Source organism: Hemibagrus wyckioides, linkage group LG20 (genome assembly GCF_019097595.1).
Source record: "Hemibagrus wyckioides isolate EC202008001 linkage group LG20, SWU_Hwy_1.0, whole genome shotgun sequence".
In the NCBI taxonomy this organism is placed as follows: Eukaryota; Metazoa; Chordata; class Actinopteri; order Siluriformes; family Bagridae; genus Hemibagrus; species Hemibagrus wyckioides.
Genome location: NC_080729.1, coordinates 12789533 through 12807376, shown reverse-complemented (window position 1 = coordinate 12807376; position 17844 = coordinate 12789533). Strand labels below are relative to the sequence as shown.

The 17844-nt window shown below is 37.0% G+C and overlaps 1 protein-coding gene across 1 annotated transcript in view; it reads left to right on the top strand.

The window, feature by feature from the left end:
• The window catches only part of gpc1b (glypican 1b), a 78676-nt gene that overhangs the window by 33697 nt on the left and 27135 nt on the right, over positions 1–17844 (top strand). The window contains exon 2 of the mRNA XM_058418433.1: positions 4623–4781. Coding sequence (XP_058274416.1) covers positions 4623–4781 — 159 coding nt within the window. The remainder of the gene's footprint in view (positions 1–4622; positions 4782–17844) is intronic.

Here is a 17844-nt window from a genome sequence, read left to right as displayed (position 1 = left end):
CAGCATTTAGTTCACATGAATTAATTCATTTATTCAGTAATTATTGACTGAACATAAATAAAGCATGTCACCCCATGAATCCATATCAAACCATATTATGCTGCTTTATGTAATGGGGATAATTATACTTAGGAATAAGTGTGCAGTGTTTTCAGGTTCATGTGTGTAGTAGTTTAAGGACATGATTTGAGGAGGCAGACAATTAAACTGTAACAAGAAATGGGATTTTAAAGAAAGGTTTCGAAATTTGGGGTTGTTTTCCAAGGAAAACCAGCGATTTTAAAATTAAGGAATTACGGTATAAGAGGTTTTAAGGGCAGGCTTTTTTTTTTGGTGTTGTAGTCTTAAATGAAGCTATTAGAAAAAATGGGAGCGATTTAAACGATACCATTCTTAGAAAAGTGCCACTGTTTTATAGGTAGTCTTTAAGGAAGTATGGTTGTTTTGTAGGTACTCTTTAAGGAAGTAAGTTACATCAGGGGTCATCCAGTGCAGAACTAGAAGTCTGAGACTGGCAGACTCGCGGAAACTATTTATAAAACCCATATCACGTTACGGAACTGCAGGGTCATCGGTGCTTAGTGCGTGGCCACTTGCTTTGGAGTTTAACAGGAAGTTCTCAACCTACAACACAGCTGCTTGATGTTGTCAGCTGTTTTCATCTGTAAACACTCTCCAAGTTCTCCTAGACTCCACCCTAACTGCTTTCCCAGCAGCCAGACATTCACGTACACACTTAGGCAGTGGTCAATAAAAAAAATCCACAGGCCTGATCTTCAAACCAGCGCAGTCAGATGTTCAGTCTCCGTTTGCCTTCAACATCAGAAGCAGTTTGTTGTCACATGCAGTCACATACTGTAAATCAATGTGTTTACCGTAAAATTGCTTCTTGCCGTGAACGACTGTGTAAATCTGTGTGTTTCTGATGCCGGGAATCCATCTATAGTGCATGAAGTAATCTATTTTTGAACACTTAGTTCATCCTTGTTCTTTGTCTCATAATACATGATTTGCTTCATCAAGCACAAGCACTCTTATTGAGAGTTGAGTTTAATTGCACTTAGTGCCTTAATAAGATTTAATTTAATTATCTTCTTTCCTCATGGTACCAAGTCATGGCCACAAGTTAATTATCTCATTTCTTATACTTATAATTATCTTGACTAAGTCACATGACTAAGTTGTGCCCACACATAAGGATCCCATTCCCACATAAATTCAAGTCATGACAATACAATATTTTTATTAAGTTTAAAAGTTCACCAACAGTTGCTCTGTACACTGAAAAAAAACCCCCAAAAAACAAAACAATTTACTTAATTCAAATGCATATATCGCCTCCATGTGATTGAACCGAGAAGCATTAACACAATTCGTTTCCGTACATCCAACATGACGGAGTGTGTGTTTTCAAAGCCCTGGATAAAATCAAACACCAAGCTCACACCTGACCTGAGAATCAACTGATGTTTAGTAACACATTGAATCCACAACACTGATGTTTAGACACATTACCTATTCTATTACTATTCTGGTATGCGTGTTTAATTTCCATAAATTTAATACTATAGTTATAATTCCCATTAGGACCAACGTCCTCGTGCGATTTCACTATGTGAATGGTTTATGTTATACTGTGTGAATGGATTATGCGTGCTCTAAATAATTTGATCTAATAATTAAGAAACTAAAAATAAAGTTTAGTATAAGTTATGAAATCACATTTTGTTGAGAAATGTACTATTTTTATGTAAACTATACATTGGATATTTTCTGTGGAAAGGTCTTAGGCACAAAGCAAAGATAGCTTTAATAAATGCAATGAAAAATTCCTACACTGAAACAAATATACTGTAAAGGACAGTAAACTATTTGTGCAATTTATCTGGTAGGTTTTACATTTTAGAGAATGTGCCACCAGTTTTTTGGAGCCCTTGGCTTCACACCTTTATTATGCTTATGTTGCTGGCATGCAAAGATTTTTTTCTGAAATATTTCAATTTTGTAGAAAAAGTAAAGAAAATAATTGAAACAAATATGGTGTCTAAACTTGGGCTAAACTATTCAAAAACTAAGGAAACAGTTCTTGGATATCAGTGTAGAGACTAACATTTAGATTTGCATTAAAGTGTCCACTTTGTGTATATTGGTACTTTATTTGATCTACAGGTGTTATTGTAATGCATTGTATTGAACTGTGGAAACAATTCAGTAAAAAATTGCTTTGTGTGTGTAAGAAGCCACTAAAAAAAAAGAAGTTGTTATAATGTTACTGAGGCTGTTGGTGTGTTGATGAGATGCCATGTAAGTGTGTAGGAATGTGTGATTACTGTTGGTTATTATTAACTGTGGGCCAGTAAAGGAAACATGCTCTCTGTGACTTCAAAATCCGTTATAGACTTTTTCCTTCCTTCCAGACTATAAATAGACATCTTAACATTTCTCTCTTCGCTCTCTCTCTCTCTCTCTCTCTCTCTCAAAGTTTATCTCATTCTGTCCCCATTTTATGTTTCCCAATTGGCTCATAATAGGGTTGTTCCTCCCGAGAGAGCTCTGATAGCTTAATGCTGGGGGAATTACTCTAGCTCTGGTCTCTTCTGGTGAGTGTGTCAACGGCACTTACGTCTCTTTTCCACAGTGCTTAGACACACAATAACACACACACACACATATACACACACACGGATCCAGTGTCCTGGGTTCTCATTCAGTCAGTCATGTTAAAGGCTTTTAATTTGAGGTCACTGACTAATGTTTCTTTTTTTTTTTTTATTCTTTCTTCCTCTTTCTTTATGTTTCTTAATATTTTTTTCCCTAGCTCTTGTGTTGATAAGTAGTTTACTTTGTTTACTTCAGTTAGCTAGCAGATCCTTTCTACTCATCAGAGTAATATCACTTTCAGAATATGTTTGATTAAAGAAATCAGTATCATGTGATGTAAAGATGTTTCTTCATTACGTTTGTTACGTGTGTAACTGGCTTTGCATTACTGCTTGTTTAAGGTGCACTCCTATAAAAGTCTTCCATCATCATTTAGAGCAAATGTATGATCTTTTGGATATAACATCTGTCAAGAGTTTGGCTTTGGGTAAAGATCTGGGTTAGTGGTCTTGCATTAAATTACTTCTAATTTTTTACCATCTGTTGAAAGAGGGATTACTGTTGACCCCCAGGATTGCAGAAATACTCTCTCTCTCTCTCATCCTTGGTTCAGTGACACTTGAGGTAGGGGTGGTGAGCAGCCCAGCTCCTTACAGCATGCATCCTGCTCCTGACAGATTGTGTTAGTTCCTGCTGACACACACACACACACACACACACACACAAACAGACAGAGAGAGAAACCTATGTGCCACATGCTATTTTGGTATTTTAGGGACTGTGACACACCCAGACTGGCAGGCACAGAGAACATACACATAGTCTCTATTGGAATAGATGAAGAAAAAACATTGGCAATGCCTCATGAAGATACATTTTATAAAACCAGACATTTTAACCCACTTATTTCAATTCACTCTGTGTGTGAATCACTGTTATTACTTTAAGCTGGCAATGTGACTGCTTTCATAAAACCATAAGTGTGCAGTAGAGTGAGGACTGACATCAACAATACACAATATTTCTCTTACTGTGCATCTCTCTCTCTCTTTCTCTCTCTCTAATAATAATAATAATAATAATTATTATTATTTTTATTCTTCTTCTTATTATTATTATTTTTATTTTTATTAATTTATATGTTATTATTGTTTGTAGCTTATTTATTTATTTATTTATATATTTACTTACTTACTTACTTACTTATTTAAGTTTTGTCCTCAAAGTTGATGTGTTAGAAGCTGGAAAAATGGACAAGCGTAAGGATTTGAGCGAGTTTGACAAAGGGCCAAATTGTGATGGCTAGATGACTGGATCAGAGCATCTCCAAAACTGCAGCTCTTGTGGGGTGTTCCCGGGTCTGCAGTGGTCAGTATCTATCAAAAGAGGTCCAAGGAAAGAACAGTGGTGAACCAGCGACAGGGTCATGGATGGCCAAGGCTCACTGATGCATGTGGGGAGCGAAGGCTGGTCCATGTGATCCGATCCAACAGACGAGCTACTGCTGCTCAAACTGCTGAAGAAGTTAATGCTGGTTCTGATAAAAAGGTGTCAGAATACACAGTGCATGATGGATTAGGGCTGTTTTGACAGCAAAAAGGGGACTGACACAATATCAGGCAGGTGGTCATAATGTTATGCCTGGTTATGTGTGTATATATATATATATATATATCCATCTTTATACATCTCTATACATTTTTTGTCATGCTCTATCATGAAAGTACAGCTATTTTTTATATTTATTATATTTTTTAAACTAACACAGAACAGGTGAACACAGTCAGGAAACAGGCCAGTGACATGACAGAGCAAAGAATGGACCAAAACACAAACAAAAGCAAATAGTAAACAAAAGTACAAGGAGAACTTGAACAAAGCATGAGCAGTGCTCTTGAAGAATTTGTTTACAGATTCATTGGGATTAAGTCCAAATGCTGTTGAATCAGAAACACTCTTGCTAGATAAGGCTAATGAAATATTTCTCTTCTCCCCCTCTCTCTTTATCTATATCTTTTTAGGTGAGCATTTGCGAGTGTGTCCACAAGGCTACACCTGCTGTACAAGTTTGATAGAGGAGACTCTGTCCAACCTGAGCAGGATTGAATTTGTGGACCAGGTGAAAGATTCTGGGCAAGCTTTACAAGTCACCCTCAACAGCCAGTACAAAAGCTTTGATGGTAAGTCGCCAGTGAGCCTGACTTGTTCCTGAAGCATCTTGAAGCTGAAAGTTATGGCCTAGATTCGATGATGGGTTCCTTGCTATGGGATTTCAGAAAATAGCACTTCCATTTTTTATTGTCTGTTTACAAAAGGAATTAAATTAAATTGGGAATAACTGCAGTAATAACCTGCCAAAGGTAATAACTAAGTTTATTGGTCTTTTTTTTTTTTTTTTTTTTTTTTTTTTTATCAGTGGACGTGATCCGTTTGTAAATGTTACGAACTTTATATGGTGGCTTATGAAATCTGAGCCTACAATTTCCTTCTGTGTTCAGTGTGTGTATGCTTAGACAGAGGCAAAGGGCACTACAAAAGGCCTCCACAAACAGCAGTATATTGAGGAGAGTAGTGTGTGCTACTGATAGACTGTTGATACAGATCCTTCACTTAATGAGGTTTAGCAGTATGCCTGTTGCTGCTTAGAGAGGCTTTGATGAGGCTTCCAAATCAAATTTGACAGATGGCCTGTGTGTGTGCTGTGTGAAGACATCATGTACACCGTTCGCTATGTTTGGTCTGTTTGGACAGAAGGACAGACAGCCAGAGAGACTGAAAGTAAGAATGTGTTGTGTGTGGGAGCGAAGGTGTCATTTATGCTGTTTGTAGAGATTGGAGAAGAGATGTATGCACACACACACACACACACACAGGAGTATTGATCGGTTTAGGCATTTTAATTTCTTTGCATTAAATGGAAATTGAAATAAAATTGGTCCGTATAAAACAAGGATCAGGAAGCATTCAGAAACCAAAAAATAGCTGAAAACAAAATAAAAACATATGAACAACATATCTGCATCTGAATTGAAATTGAATTGTGAAGCTGAGAAACACACAAAGTTTGTCCACAGTGTTTGTATTCATAGTGTGAGTGGTGTACAGTTAAAGTTTTTCTTCCTTCCCATCCTTAGTCCCCCCCCCCCTGTCTCTCTCTCTGTCTCTGTCTCTCTCTCTCACACACACATACACACACAGTGGAGGTTTCAGCCCACCTGTCTGAGGTCAGAAAAATGTATTCTTTCTGTCTAACAGACACAGTGTGCCAGTGTGTACATACGTTTGTGTGGCTTGTATTTTTATATTTTTGAATACCAAATGTGTGAGTGTGTGTGTGTGTCCCTTTCTCCACTGCTTAAGTGTGATGTCTCATGCTTGACACTATGGGAAGTAAAGAGAAGGGATCTCTCTCTCTCTCTCACACGCACACACACACACACACACACACACACACACACACATACCTTCTTGAATACAGCCAACACATATACACACAAGTGCCAAGCTTGTGGTTAAGATGTTTGGGCAGTGATTATTTTCCATGGCTATGGATGTGGATTGGAGGGCTAGACCAGAGAATCTGCTTTTGGACTTGGTGTGTGTGTGTGTGTGTGTGTGAGAGAGAGTGTAACACTAAGGCCAGGCTAAAACTGCTTCCTGTCGTGACATTTTCAGTTTTGAATTCAAACATGAAAGACAAAGTCCAGCTATGGACAATCTTTTGTTATTTTACCTTTTCTTGTTTATAAAGTTATTTTTGGGGGGGTCCTGGGGTTTTTTGGGTCCTAACCACTTTGCCCAGGGCTACAGATAATCTACAAGTGATGAGCTCATATTATCTTGTCTGTCATGGTGTGTGTATTTTTCATACATTCCTAGTGTTTTCTGAAGAACGTTATGATAATCCATTGCACTCACTGCCTTCAAATTGATTTTCCCTCATTACCATTTAAAGCCTTAGCTCAGTCACTCAGTTTGCTTAGTTCCTGAGCTTATTAAGTTAACTAGCTTCTACCATGGTGAATACTGGAATTGAAGTCCCTTCTGTTCTCCCTTCATTCTCCCTGCTGTGTCAGGTTCTCCTGCAAGCAGCCATTAGTGTGGTTGAGTATGTTTCCAGTACTCTTCAGTGGTGAGCCTGATATGTTACCAGACTGCCAATACACAAGATTGGGACTGGAGTCAATTTTCCTTTGTTCGCTACTTTTTCCTGTTGGTTTTGGTTCTCCCTTGGTGTTTTCCCCAAAAATCTGATCAACTAGCAGGCCTGGTATGTTTGTGACTAGAGGAAGTAGCCTTTATTTGTCACATATACCTTAGGGAGTTGGGGTCAGGGCATAGGGTCTGCCTGGAGTATTCCTGGAGCAGAGAGGGTTAAGGGTCTTGCTCAAAGGCTCAACAGTGGTAGGTTAGTAGTACTGGGGCTTGAACCCCTGATCTTCTGAGCAACAACCTGGAGCCTCTGGACTACAGCCTGAACCACTACACTATGGACATATGGCTAACATCTTGTTAGATGTTAGAAGATACATGTGAAATTGATGGCTAGATGTCTATTTATTCATTCATTGTCTATACCCACTTATTCCTAGGACTCCTAGGGTCACGGGGGTCTGCTGGAGCCTATCCCAGCACACATAAGGCGAAAGGCAGGGGTACACCCTGGACAGGTCGCCAGTCCATCGCAGTGGCTAGATGTATCTGGGGTTATTCTGGGTCTTTGCTAGGTGGATAAACAAAGAGCAAAAAGCAAAGTGTTAAAACACCTAACAGAATGGCCACAATTTTAGCCAACAGAAGTAATCCTTGCACTCAGGTGACCAGGCTACAGTTTCAAGAATACAGTCATGGTTTCATAATGATCATATGATATCAGTGATTGTACTAACAATGCCTTTTTTCATTTTTAGATCTCCTCTGAGCCCTGAGAATATCTATCTCTTGCTTATACTTGGAGAGATGGCTTACTCAAATCCTTACACTTGCTGTACAGGCACAAGGTAGCTTTCAAGCACCCCTTGATTTTCTTCCACGGGCTGATGCATCAGGCAATTTCCATGAGCTCTGGGGATCCGGTTTGGGGAAAAGAAGTGGTAGCCTAATAGCTTCTGAAATGATGCTGTTCCCAGAGCAGATTGTCTAGCCTTATGGCAAGGGAGATGAGCTGGTCAAGGGATAGGGAGTCATGGCTGCAAGATCACTTTGCAACTGCTCACACTTCTTCAAAGCTGTTATGATTTACCACTCTACTTCATTTCTTCAGAGCATTAGCAATTATACATCCTCTGAAATCTTTGTTTTTTTATCGTCATCATTTTTTAACTACAAAATAAAAGTCATTTACACACACTGCTACACGTGTGAGAAGACTAAGGCAAAGATTGGGGATCGTGCAAGTCTATACTTATCGTCCTTGCCGAATCTGTAAAACATACGTCCACAACAGTTAATTATGTGGTTTCTGGCAAGCAGTAACACTTCATTTAGTGATGCTTCCCTGAGGAATGTGGAAGACATTGATGACAAAAGCAAAGTGGACATTTTACAAAGGCACTTTCTGTTACTTCACAGATAAAACTAGTTAACTAGTTAAAGCTGAGTTGAAGCACCTGGAACTTTGATTTGGCTTTGTCACAACTGTATGTAGGACATTTCCTTCTTTAGTTCTGCTCTCAGTAGTAGGCTTTTCTTGCAGTAATCTATCTTAAAAAGTGTTTATTGGAAAAGGACAAGATCACAAGAAAGAGACAGATAACTGGATTTAAAATGACACTATTTAAACTATAGTACAGTACTTTTCTATCTCTACCTCAATATTTCAAATAACCCCACATTTCCCTCTTTCCACAACACTCACACTCTAGACACCCTACACATGGTTTCTTTCACACACACACAAATTGTAATTCACACCCTCATGTCACTAACACCAACAATAATAAACATCAGTCACTCTTATGATGGCCTTCCGCTAAGTTGTGTATGTTAAAAGGTGCATCTGAAGTGACGCACATGTTTCAGAGTCCAGAGCTGTTATGTTGATTTTAGCCTTAAACAAAAGTCATTTTGCAAGTAGTTTTTTATCATAAAATGGGTTTGGAAATCTTTCAGATAAAATCAGATTCATTGAAAAGAATGCTTAGCACACATACCATTGAAACGAGGTCTAAAAACTGGAGTCCTTACCAAGATTTGTTATAAAATATGGCTTCAGAATTCTACTTAACTTACGACATAACAATATCATCATCTCTACACCTTATAACACTCATGATATCCAGTGATGAATTGATAATTGTCTTGTAAGCTGAGACAGAATCGAAGTTTTATTTAAAAAGTAGGCCAAGAAATCTAAAATGTGTATCAGAATCAGTAACTATACACAGGTCAGAGATCAGTAAATGGCAATGACAGGGGTGATCCAAAAACAAACTATGGGACAGAACAAGATAAAGAACCAGAGAGGCACAACAAAGAAAAAAAGGCCTTGTAATGTCAGACTCGGTCAACACTGAACAATGCTTTGCAATGTACAGAGAAACACAAGGGTTTAAATACACAAACAAATCAAGGGGCAAACTGAAAACAGTTGATCTGGAAACACAAGGGAGACAACCAGTGACAACGCAAGGGCAGAGACAAGACGTGAACCAAAACAACACTCACGTGCAAAGTAAACAAAGGCTTGACAACATCGAAGATCATGCTATGCTCACTGAGCACCTCTGTACAGAGTATGGAAATGAGGTGGAAATATGTGACAGATTCCTCCCAGATACACTCAGAGACTTGTGGAGGGAGCTCTGCATGGAAGGCCACTTTGTTGGCCTCTGGAGGGAGGCAGCTTGGGAAGGCCTCATCTTCCTCTATGTGTAGTAGCATCTGATGTTTGGATAGGGATCATCAATCAGACCCGAAAACTCTATGTCGGAGATAACCTTGGCCAACCAGAACACCCTTCTCAGGAGGCCCATGTGGTAGATCCCAGTGATGCACAGGTGCCAAATCAAAATATGCAGATCGAATGAACAACTATTTAAATACAGTATATCATCCAATGTACTGTTATCACGGAGACAAAGATTTAGTCAGGGTATATAAATGCTGTGTTCCAAAGTTCCACACTTGTACAAAAATGATGACGCAAACTGTTGTACGTTGTCTACTCTACTACTAAACCAGTGATGTGAAATTTATGACTGAAATCAGTCATATATCATTACAAAAATGTTGCAGAGATATGCCATCAGGCCCTAGCTTCACACACCATCGAGCACATTCACAGCCTCCAGGGTTCTAATCACACACACCTGTGGCCAATTATACACACACACACACACACACACACACTTTTCCATCCATTCACACAAACTTTCTGAATTAAACTGTTGACTCTGACTTTACCATGCCGTATTGGGATTTTTTTCTCACATTTTTTCTGTTTTTTTCTTTTTCCTGATTTAAGTATTTTAGTTTGCCGTTTGCTGACCGTTTGCCGACTTTTCAGTAAAACTGTCTTCCTGCCTTTGCATCTGTCTAAGCCTCTCCATTGTGACAATCTTGGCTGAAGATTTAATATTTTATTCATTAAAGGAATTAGGTGCAGATCTACTTTATGCTTTTTAAAACTCTTGAAAAATGCCTGCAAGCAAATATACAAGCTCTAATTCTGCCCCTAACCCCAACCTTAACTTTTACAAGTTTGATCAATGAATTTGCATAATGTCAACTTGTATCACATCACATAAACTCAGTGATGTTTAAATCAGATTATAGAGGCATCTAATGCTTTCCAACCTAATTGTGCATGTGTGTGCCTAGTATAAAAAATGCACTAATAAAATTTTATTATATTAGAAAAACAACTGTGAGAGTTACAGCCTTGTGATTGTGGTAACTTCTATAAAGACGCGCTCATAATTTATGCATGCATGTATTCACCGATCCATCCATCAAGTAGCTGCTTTATCCAGGTTTGGGTCACAGAGCTTTTCCCAGGAAAACTGGGCATAGGGAAAGGACACATCATGATTCAGAGTGCCAGTTCTTCACAAAGCACCATGTGCACTCATTCACACCTAGGGGTAATTCATCTTCCAGTCCATTTACTTGCATGTTTTTGGGAGGTGAAATGAGAACTTGAAAACTCCACACAGACAGTAATGCTATCTTAGGATCAAGCCGGTGACTCCTTGATATTTTATTATAGTATCAGTGTAATTTTTAAGTATAATTCTTAATAGAAGTAGTGTGGACATTATACTAAAGTTTCTTGTTGACATAAAGGAAATAATAATAATTCATTCATTAATTCATTAAAAAAAACTCTTGTAAATTAAGTACTGTATATTGTGCATAAAAGTATCAAATATCAAGCATTATTTAAAGATATGTTAGGATTTCAGGTTAAAACTCTTAGAATTTTATTTTAAAAAATTCTTTATAACATTTTACTAGTGTTTCATCAGGAATTATTAAAGGTTACATTAAATTATGAAGCAAGTGGAGGGAGAGATCAAGCAATGCAGAAGAACATGGAGGGCAAGATTTAAAAGGCAGAGCGAGAGAGAAAAGAACACATGGGTAGAAAATATAAACGAAAAGAGATAAAATAGAAACAGATAAAGCGGATGGAGTGACTAGGGAAGATGAAGAGAGTGAGAGAGTGAAATGCACTTTTAGAAGAAAATGTACTATACAGGCAAGGTAAAACATTTTGGAAACACTTTCAAAAATGCAGCTTCAATCACGATGCAGCTCAGAGGGCAAGCCAGAAAAGCAAACATGGATGACAGACTGCTGATAAAAACATGCTTCACAACATGTTTTATTCTAATTATTTCCAACATTTCAATGTTTAACTTTATTTAAATGAATGTAATAAATAACAGTTCTATTTTTGGGACTTTCACCAGTACATGATGTGTTGGTCCCACTAACTGCAGTCACATCACACAAGCAGAAGGTTTAATGTATTTAAAACAAAAGATTTTATAAATATTTAATGGATGGATGGATGGATGGATGGATGGATGGATGGATGGATGGATGGATAGATAGATAGATAGATAGATAGATAGATAGATAGATAGATAGATAGATAGATAGATAGATAGATAGATAGATAGATAGATAGATAGATAGATATCATGTCTCTCCTAGTGAAGCATGTGTTCAGATGATACTCTGATGGATTTGATCTGAAATGGATCATAAGGTGCTGCACAAACCTGTGGCATCTGTTCCAGCTTGAGTACACACTGTCTATAAAGCGGATGTACTAAATATTAAGAAACTCTGAAATTCATGTAAATATTTCCAAGTTTTAAATTTTACTCAAGTTGATAGCAGTAATAATATTATTTGTTGTTGTATTCAATTAGATAACAATGCAAAATGCACTTGTGCTCTCCGAAAACAAGGCAGTTAGTAAGAGTGTAGCTGTTGTTTCACTGTGCACATCTTCTGAGTCATTTTGTTCATATCAGCACAACATCTCCTTTTATGGCAGGCCCTCTGCTATCCTGCTCTATCTCTATCTCGCTCTCCCATCTCTCCACCTTGCATGTCTCTCCATCATAGACTTGTCCGCAAATTAATGGACGAGCTTGTCCTGATACAATGCCACTGATGCCATTAGACCATCACGCCTGTCACTAAGATGGATGGGCAACGAAGGAAGGATAAAGGGAGGGAAGAAGAAGGAGCTCGAGAGATGTGCAAGTGCATCTCCTTTATCATTTTTCATTTTCTCTTTTTCTTTTCACTTACTTTTTCTCTAAATTACTTTACTTTGTTTTTTTTTTTAACCAATTCTTATTATTAATACATTTTCTTTTTAGTATATAAATAAGAAAATAACTACAGGACATACTCAATATTTATATAATATATTCATTTTTAATGCTCCACAACTGAGGTATAGGTGTGCAGTCTATTTTAATGCAGAACCATAAAAAATGTTTGACAAAATATTTTTATAAAACCATCAACACTCACTGGCCAATTTATTAGGAATCTGATGATGAGTCTGTCATAAAGCAGCAGCATGTAAGCAGGGCTGAAGATCTTTATTTAATATTAAAATCAAACACAGATTACTGTCTATAGATTTTACACTACAGAACATTGTCTGGAGAAAACACATGCACTACAAAAAGAGAAAACCCCACCCAGTAAGCACCCAGTAAGTAGTTCTGCGGGTGGAGACACCTTGTTAATTTGAGAGGTCAAAGGAGAATGGATGTGCTTGTTGAAACTGACAGCCAGGCTACAGTAACTTATATAATCAATCGTTAATTCAAGAAGCTTTTATTGTCATTTCAACCATATATAGCTGACACAGTACATAGTGAATTAAAACAATGTTTCCCCAGGACCATGGTGCTACATAAGAACAACAAAGAGCTTCATTAAAAAGCATCCCCAAAAGAACAGTGTTACCCAGATTTAGAATAGACTTCCTTCTAATTTGGTCTTTGAATGTATATTTTATTTAATATCATTATGTAAAAGAAAACCCTGCATTTAATTCTGGGGAATTCTAGGAGCGTTTCTCACTCGAAATTGAGAAGCGAGGTCATCACCATATTATAAAACCCTGCTATGAAGCAGGGTTAGTAATACCTTTGCACTGTTAACGCTGCATTGTATTGTAACAATTAAAACTGAAGTGCGGGCCGTAAGGAGGAGGAAAAAAACCAGACACTGAAAAATAAGCAGATGTCGGGTATCAGTGAACGCCTGGTCAACTACATGACAACGGCTAAAGTCCAAAAAAAGATTATAAAGCTGTGAAAGATAACCGTACCTGCTCAGGCTGCGGAATGACAGACCTGTATTTTTTCCACAGGACGAGCCGTTATTTAAAGCAGTTGCATGCTGTATTTATCCAATCATTTTTGTTGACACTGCACATATGCAAACAAGACCATTAACCCAGGGTTTAGGAATGCACAGTGTAAAACGTCAGATTACGAATAGCCATGACTAATATCCTCATTAACCCTGGGTGAAGTATGAACAGTGTGAAGCATGAAACAAGATAACTCAGGATGCTGTATCCCTGCAGTTTACAATGACCCAGGGTTAACTATTTCAAGTGTCAAAATCCCTGTACTGTATTCATAGATTCGTATGATGTATTCTAGCAAGTCATGGTTATGTTTTTATCTGTTTATATTTCTTGAACACAGATGCTAGTAATTAAAGCAGTAATGTTATTTTTACTTTAAGTGTAAACTGCATGCCAGTGAGTCATTTATTTACTAGGAAAAACATTTAAGAAAAATAACACTGCAGTGTGTTTTGCTGAAACGTTCTGATAGTTTTTCCAGCGTTTTTGTGACAAAAATGTACACAATGCTCCCCATCTATCAGTTGTGGCAAAAATGGAGTAAAAGAGAAGGAAAAACATCCTGTCCATGTACACCGTTTTAAACACTTGGGGAAGATTTAACCTTATTTGTTAAGATGTGTCTTGAAGCAGAGAGAAGGTGTATGTGTAAGTGTGGAACATAGAGACTGACAGATTCAGCATGTACTGCATATCTCTGGTGCTGTGTTTCAGCCAGACTTCAGGAGAACACTCATTCCTTGAGGCATGCAGGTGTGCCTACTGTAATTGCGTAGCCACAAACAATGTGACAAGACTGCGTTATCATTTTATAATGGGTTTTAAGACTTTGTTCAGAATAATGTAGCCACAAATACATCTCTAGTTTAAATAATAGCATTTTATGTGGGTTACATCTGTTTGATCACTTTCCCGTTCCAACCCAGTGATTGACAGGGAGAGAGGTATGCCTTCTCTTCCATCCAGAGAGCATGGCCAAATTTAGCAGTATAACAATGGCATTTACAATAACATTACCATGTTAAGCTGTAAATTCTAAACAATACATACTTCCCTTATCACATCCAGAATTTTCCATTCTTCCATAGACTTTAGACACTGGGAACGTGTCTCCAAAGTGTAGCTCATAGTGTAGCTTATACATAATAGCTCATGAAAAAAACAGATGAAAAATGCTTTTTTTTTTTTTTTTAAATGTCCGTATTCACTCAGTTCCTTAGACTGCTGTGTTTAATAAAATGTCTGTTCTGTGATAAAACTCTCTCACTGGACAGCTTTTAATTAAAAAACCTGAGCAAGCTTTTATCAGGCTTTTCTTTTCTTTTGTGCCATACACGAGAATGTTATCACATTATTGTATCCAGACTCTAGTTTTTACAGAAAATAACAAAATTAGAAATTCAGAGAGAAATAAGAAAATAACATATTCAGACATGTTACACCATACATTCTGAGCATGTAAGCAGTCTGTAGTTATTGTAATGATCAGTTTGATCATCCAGAAGGACCAGACACGTTACTTTAAAATGTGGTGTCCAATCAAACAACCAACCAAACAAATAGATAAATAAATAAATAAATAACCTATTGATTTAACCGCTATGATTGCTAAAAACCATATGGATTTAACCACAAGGTAAATTGAAATGCTTTGCTCATGAAAATACTTAAAAGAAAGTGGAAAGTAGAGATACATGTTCATGAAATTTTGTATAATAATTAATTAAAAGTTAAATTGCACATTTAAATTTATACATATCCTGAGTTAAGTTGTTGATTTGCAAGCACTTGCTAAACTTAGGATCGATGATGCATTAATTTGGTTTGTAGCTAGGTTTGTAACTTTTTTTTCAAGTTATATATTACTTGGAAATTCTGAAATACGAGATTTGGGCAAATGCCTCATTAGTATTGAAACCTGATCTTTAGGTCTTATCATTTATTCTGGTGTTAATTGCACTATTGTCCTGCGTTCACTGGCCTCACCATCTTTTATAAGTCATCCTCCTTAGAGTTTGTGTGGCTATGTATGTCAAGATCACACACAATCCCAAATGGTGTTGCTGACATTTAAAAGGTGCTGAATTTGCTTGAAATTTCCATGAAAGGGGGAAAAAAGCAAATGCATTTGTCTCAGACCATTTGCTAAACCATTACTGTTGATGCTGCCTGCTTGTACTGGGTATTTTACCACCTGTCACACCAACAGTAATGCCCCCAACCAATAATCAACCTTTCCATGGCCTGATTTTTTACTTCACTTGGGATTTATTTTAGCCAATTTAGGATAGAGAAGCAAAAAAACACATTGAGCAAGGTTGATTGTCTTTGGCGTTTCCAACCTTTCGTTCACATGTGCTCTATTTCTTGTTAATTTCTGTTCCAAGTTTGTTAGATCTGATGGATCTGGATTTGTTGCTTTGTACATTGGGGTGATTTGGGATTTTGAGCTTTTTGGGATTATTTTTTCTTTGTAGTAGACTTTTGGTCACATCCATGAAGCATATATAGCATTTTTTTCTTAAAGCAATTAGCAAATGTGCATTGGTGTAATTGATTTTATGTGGTCAAATTTTACACAGACAGGTGTAAAATTTGATATGGGGCATTTTTTTGCTAGCAGGGTCTGGGTCCACTTATCATCTTAGAAGATGACTGATGTAAGTGGTCTTTTCCAAAATGTCTTTGTCCCCACCCAATTTCTCACTAAGTGGTTTGATGACTATGAAAATTACATAAATTCTAGGTTATAACCTTTACAGTCACCAAATCTCAGCATAAATGAATACCTAGAAATGACTCATAATTGTCAAAAAAAAACAACTGATGGGATATCTTTTGTAAAAACTAAACTCTCTTGTGCATCACTTAATCGTTTGCTTATCACTCTAGTACAGTTCCAGAGACTTGTAGAATATGTAGTGAAGAGCAAGTTGTTCATGATTGCCCAACATCTAGGACATTTTATGGTGTTTTTCACTTGAATCTATGTTGGACTATATTTTAGTATTCACGTTTAACTAAAGTGAAAATTCTCTCGGCTTTGCTGCCCATTACCAGAAATTGAAATTTAATTCAAATCACCCACAATAAATAAGGCTATTGACATCCATCATTCAGTCAGGCATTAAAACAGTCTATTAAACCAGTCAGGCATGTTTAGATTTTAGTTCAAATTTCATTTTGGTTAAAAAACATTAACCTGATTTTCTCTTGTTTGAGAGAAATCAAACAACCAATTAAACAACCCACTAAGCAAACAACAAATCTCCCAAACAACCGACCGACCAACCAAGTAGGTCCCCTCCCAAGGAAACCAACCTCACAAACAAACAACCTAACAAACAATCAACTATCCAAACAAACAAACAGATAAATGCACAAACAACCTTTCACACAAACAACCTCCCTTTTTCCCACTCTCGAGTGAAATTTTTGAGTGTATGTCCAACAATTTAATTTGGTTGCCTGTAAAAGTGAAATAAATGGCTTGGGAAAACCATTATAAGGAGCGGAAAGAAATTAGCAAGAAATGTTATTATATGGGAGCTACTGGGTCATTTTTAAAATATTTTGTGTAATGAATAATTGTGTCAGGACATGCTTAGCCAGTCAGTATTTTAACTGTATTATAGTGAGCTCACAGTGCAGTGTCAGGTGATATTAAGATGAGTATTAGAGAGAGGAGATTAACTCTGACACAGATTTGGAATGTGTTTCCTGTGACCTGGTTCCTTAATTGTTTTGAGTGCAGTTAACTGATGAAAAGAAATGATTAGTGTTTTGGGATGTGTGTTATCATTCATCTCGTTGATTTGTGATTTCTTTTGGAACATCTTATGTTTCATACAATAACAAATTTACTGCTGATTTCTCATCAACACACACACACACACACAAGCTCAATTTATTATGTCAACCTGAACCTCAGGCTCAGATTAAAAACGTTATTACATAATTCATGTTTGTAAATTATCCATAACTGTCATTAGTGTGAACTGTAGGGAACTAAAACGACCTCAGTGCACACATTTTCACAATCAATAACCTTCACTATCCATGAGTATAACTACTATGCTATGGCCTGATTATACCCAAGTTGAGGGGAACACCAGAGGGAGAGGCAGAATTACAGAATCGAGGTGTTAAATGATTTTAACATGTGATTCTGTATTCAATAACTATTTGATTAGAAAAATCAGATTCGTGGCATATTTAAGTAAAACTAGTGTACTTTTGGACATTATTACATTATACTTCTTTTGTTTTCCTATTACTTAATATCAGTTGCCAGTGTGCAAGTTTAAGTCAACTCGAGAAAATACATAGGATATATAGGATACAAACCATATATCTGTTCCTTTACTTTAGTCAGCATCAATAAACAG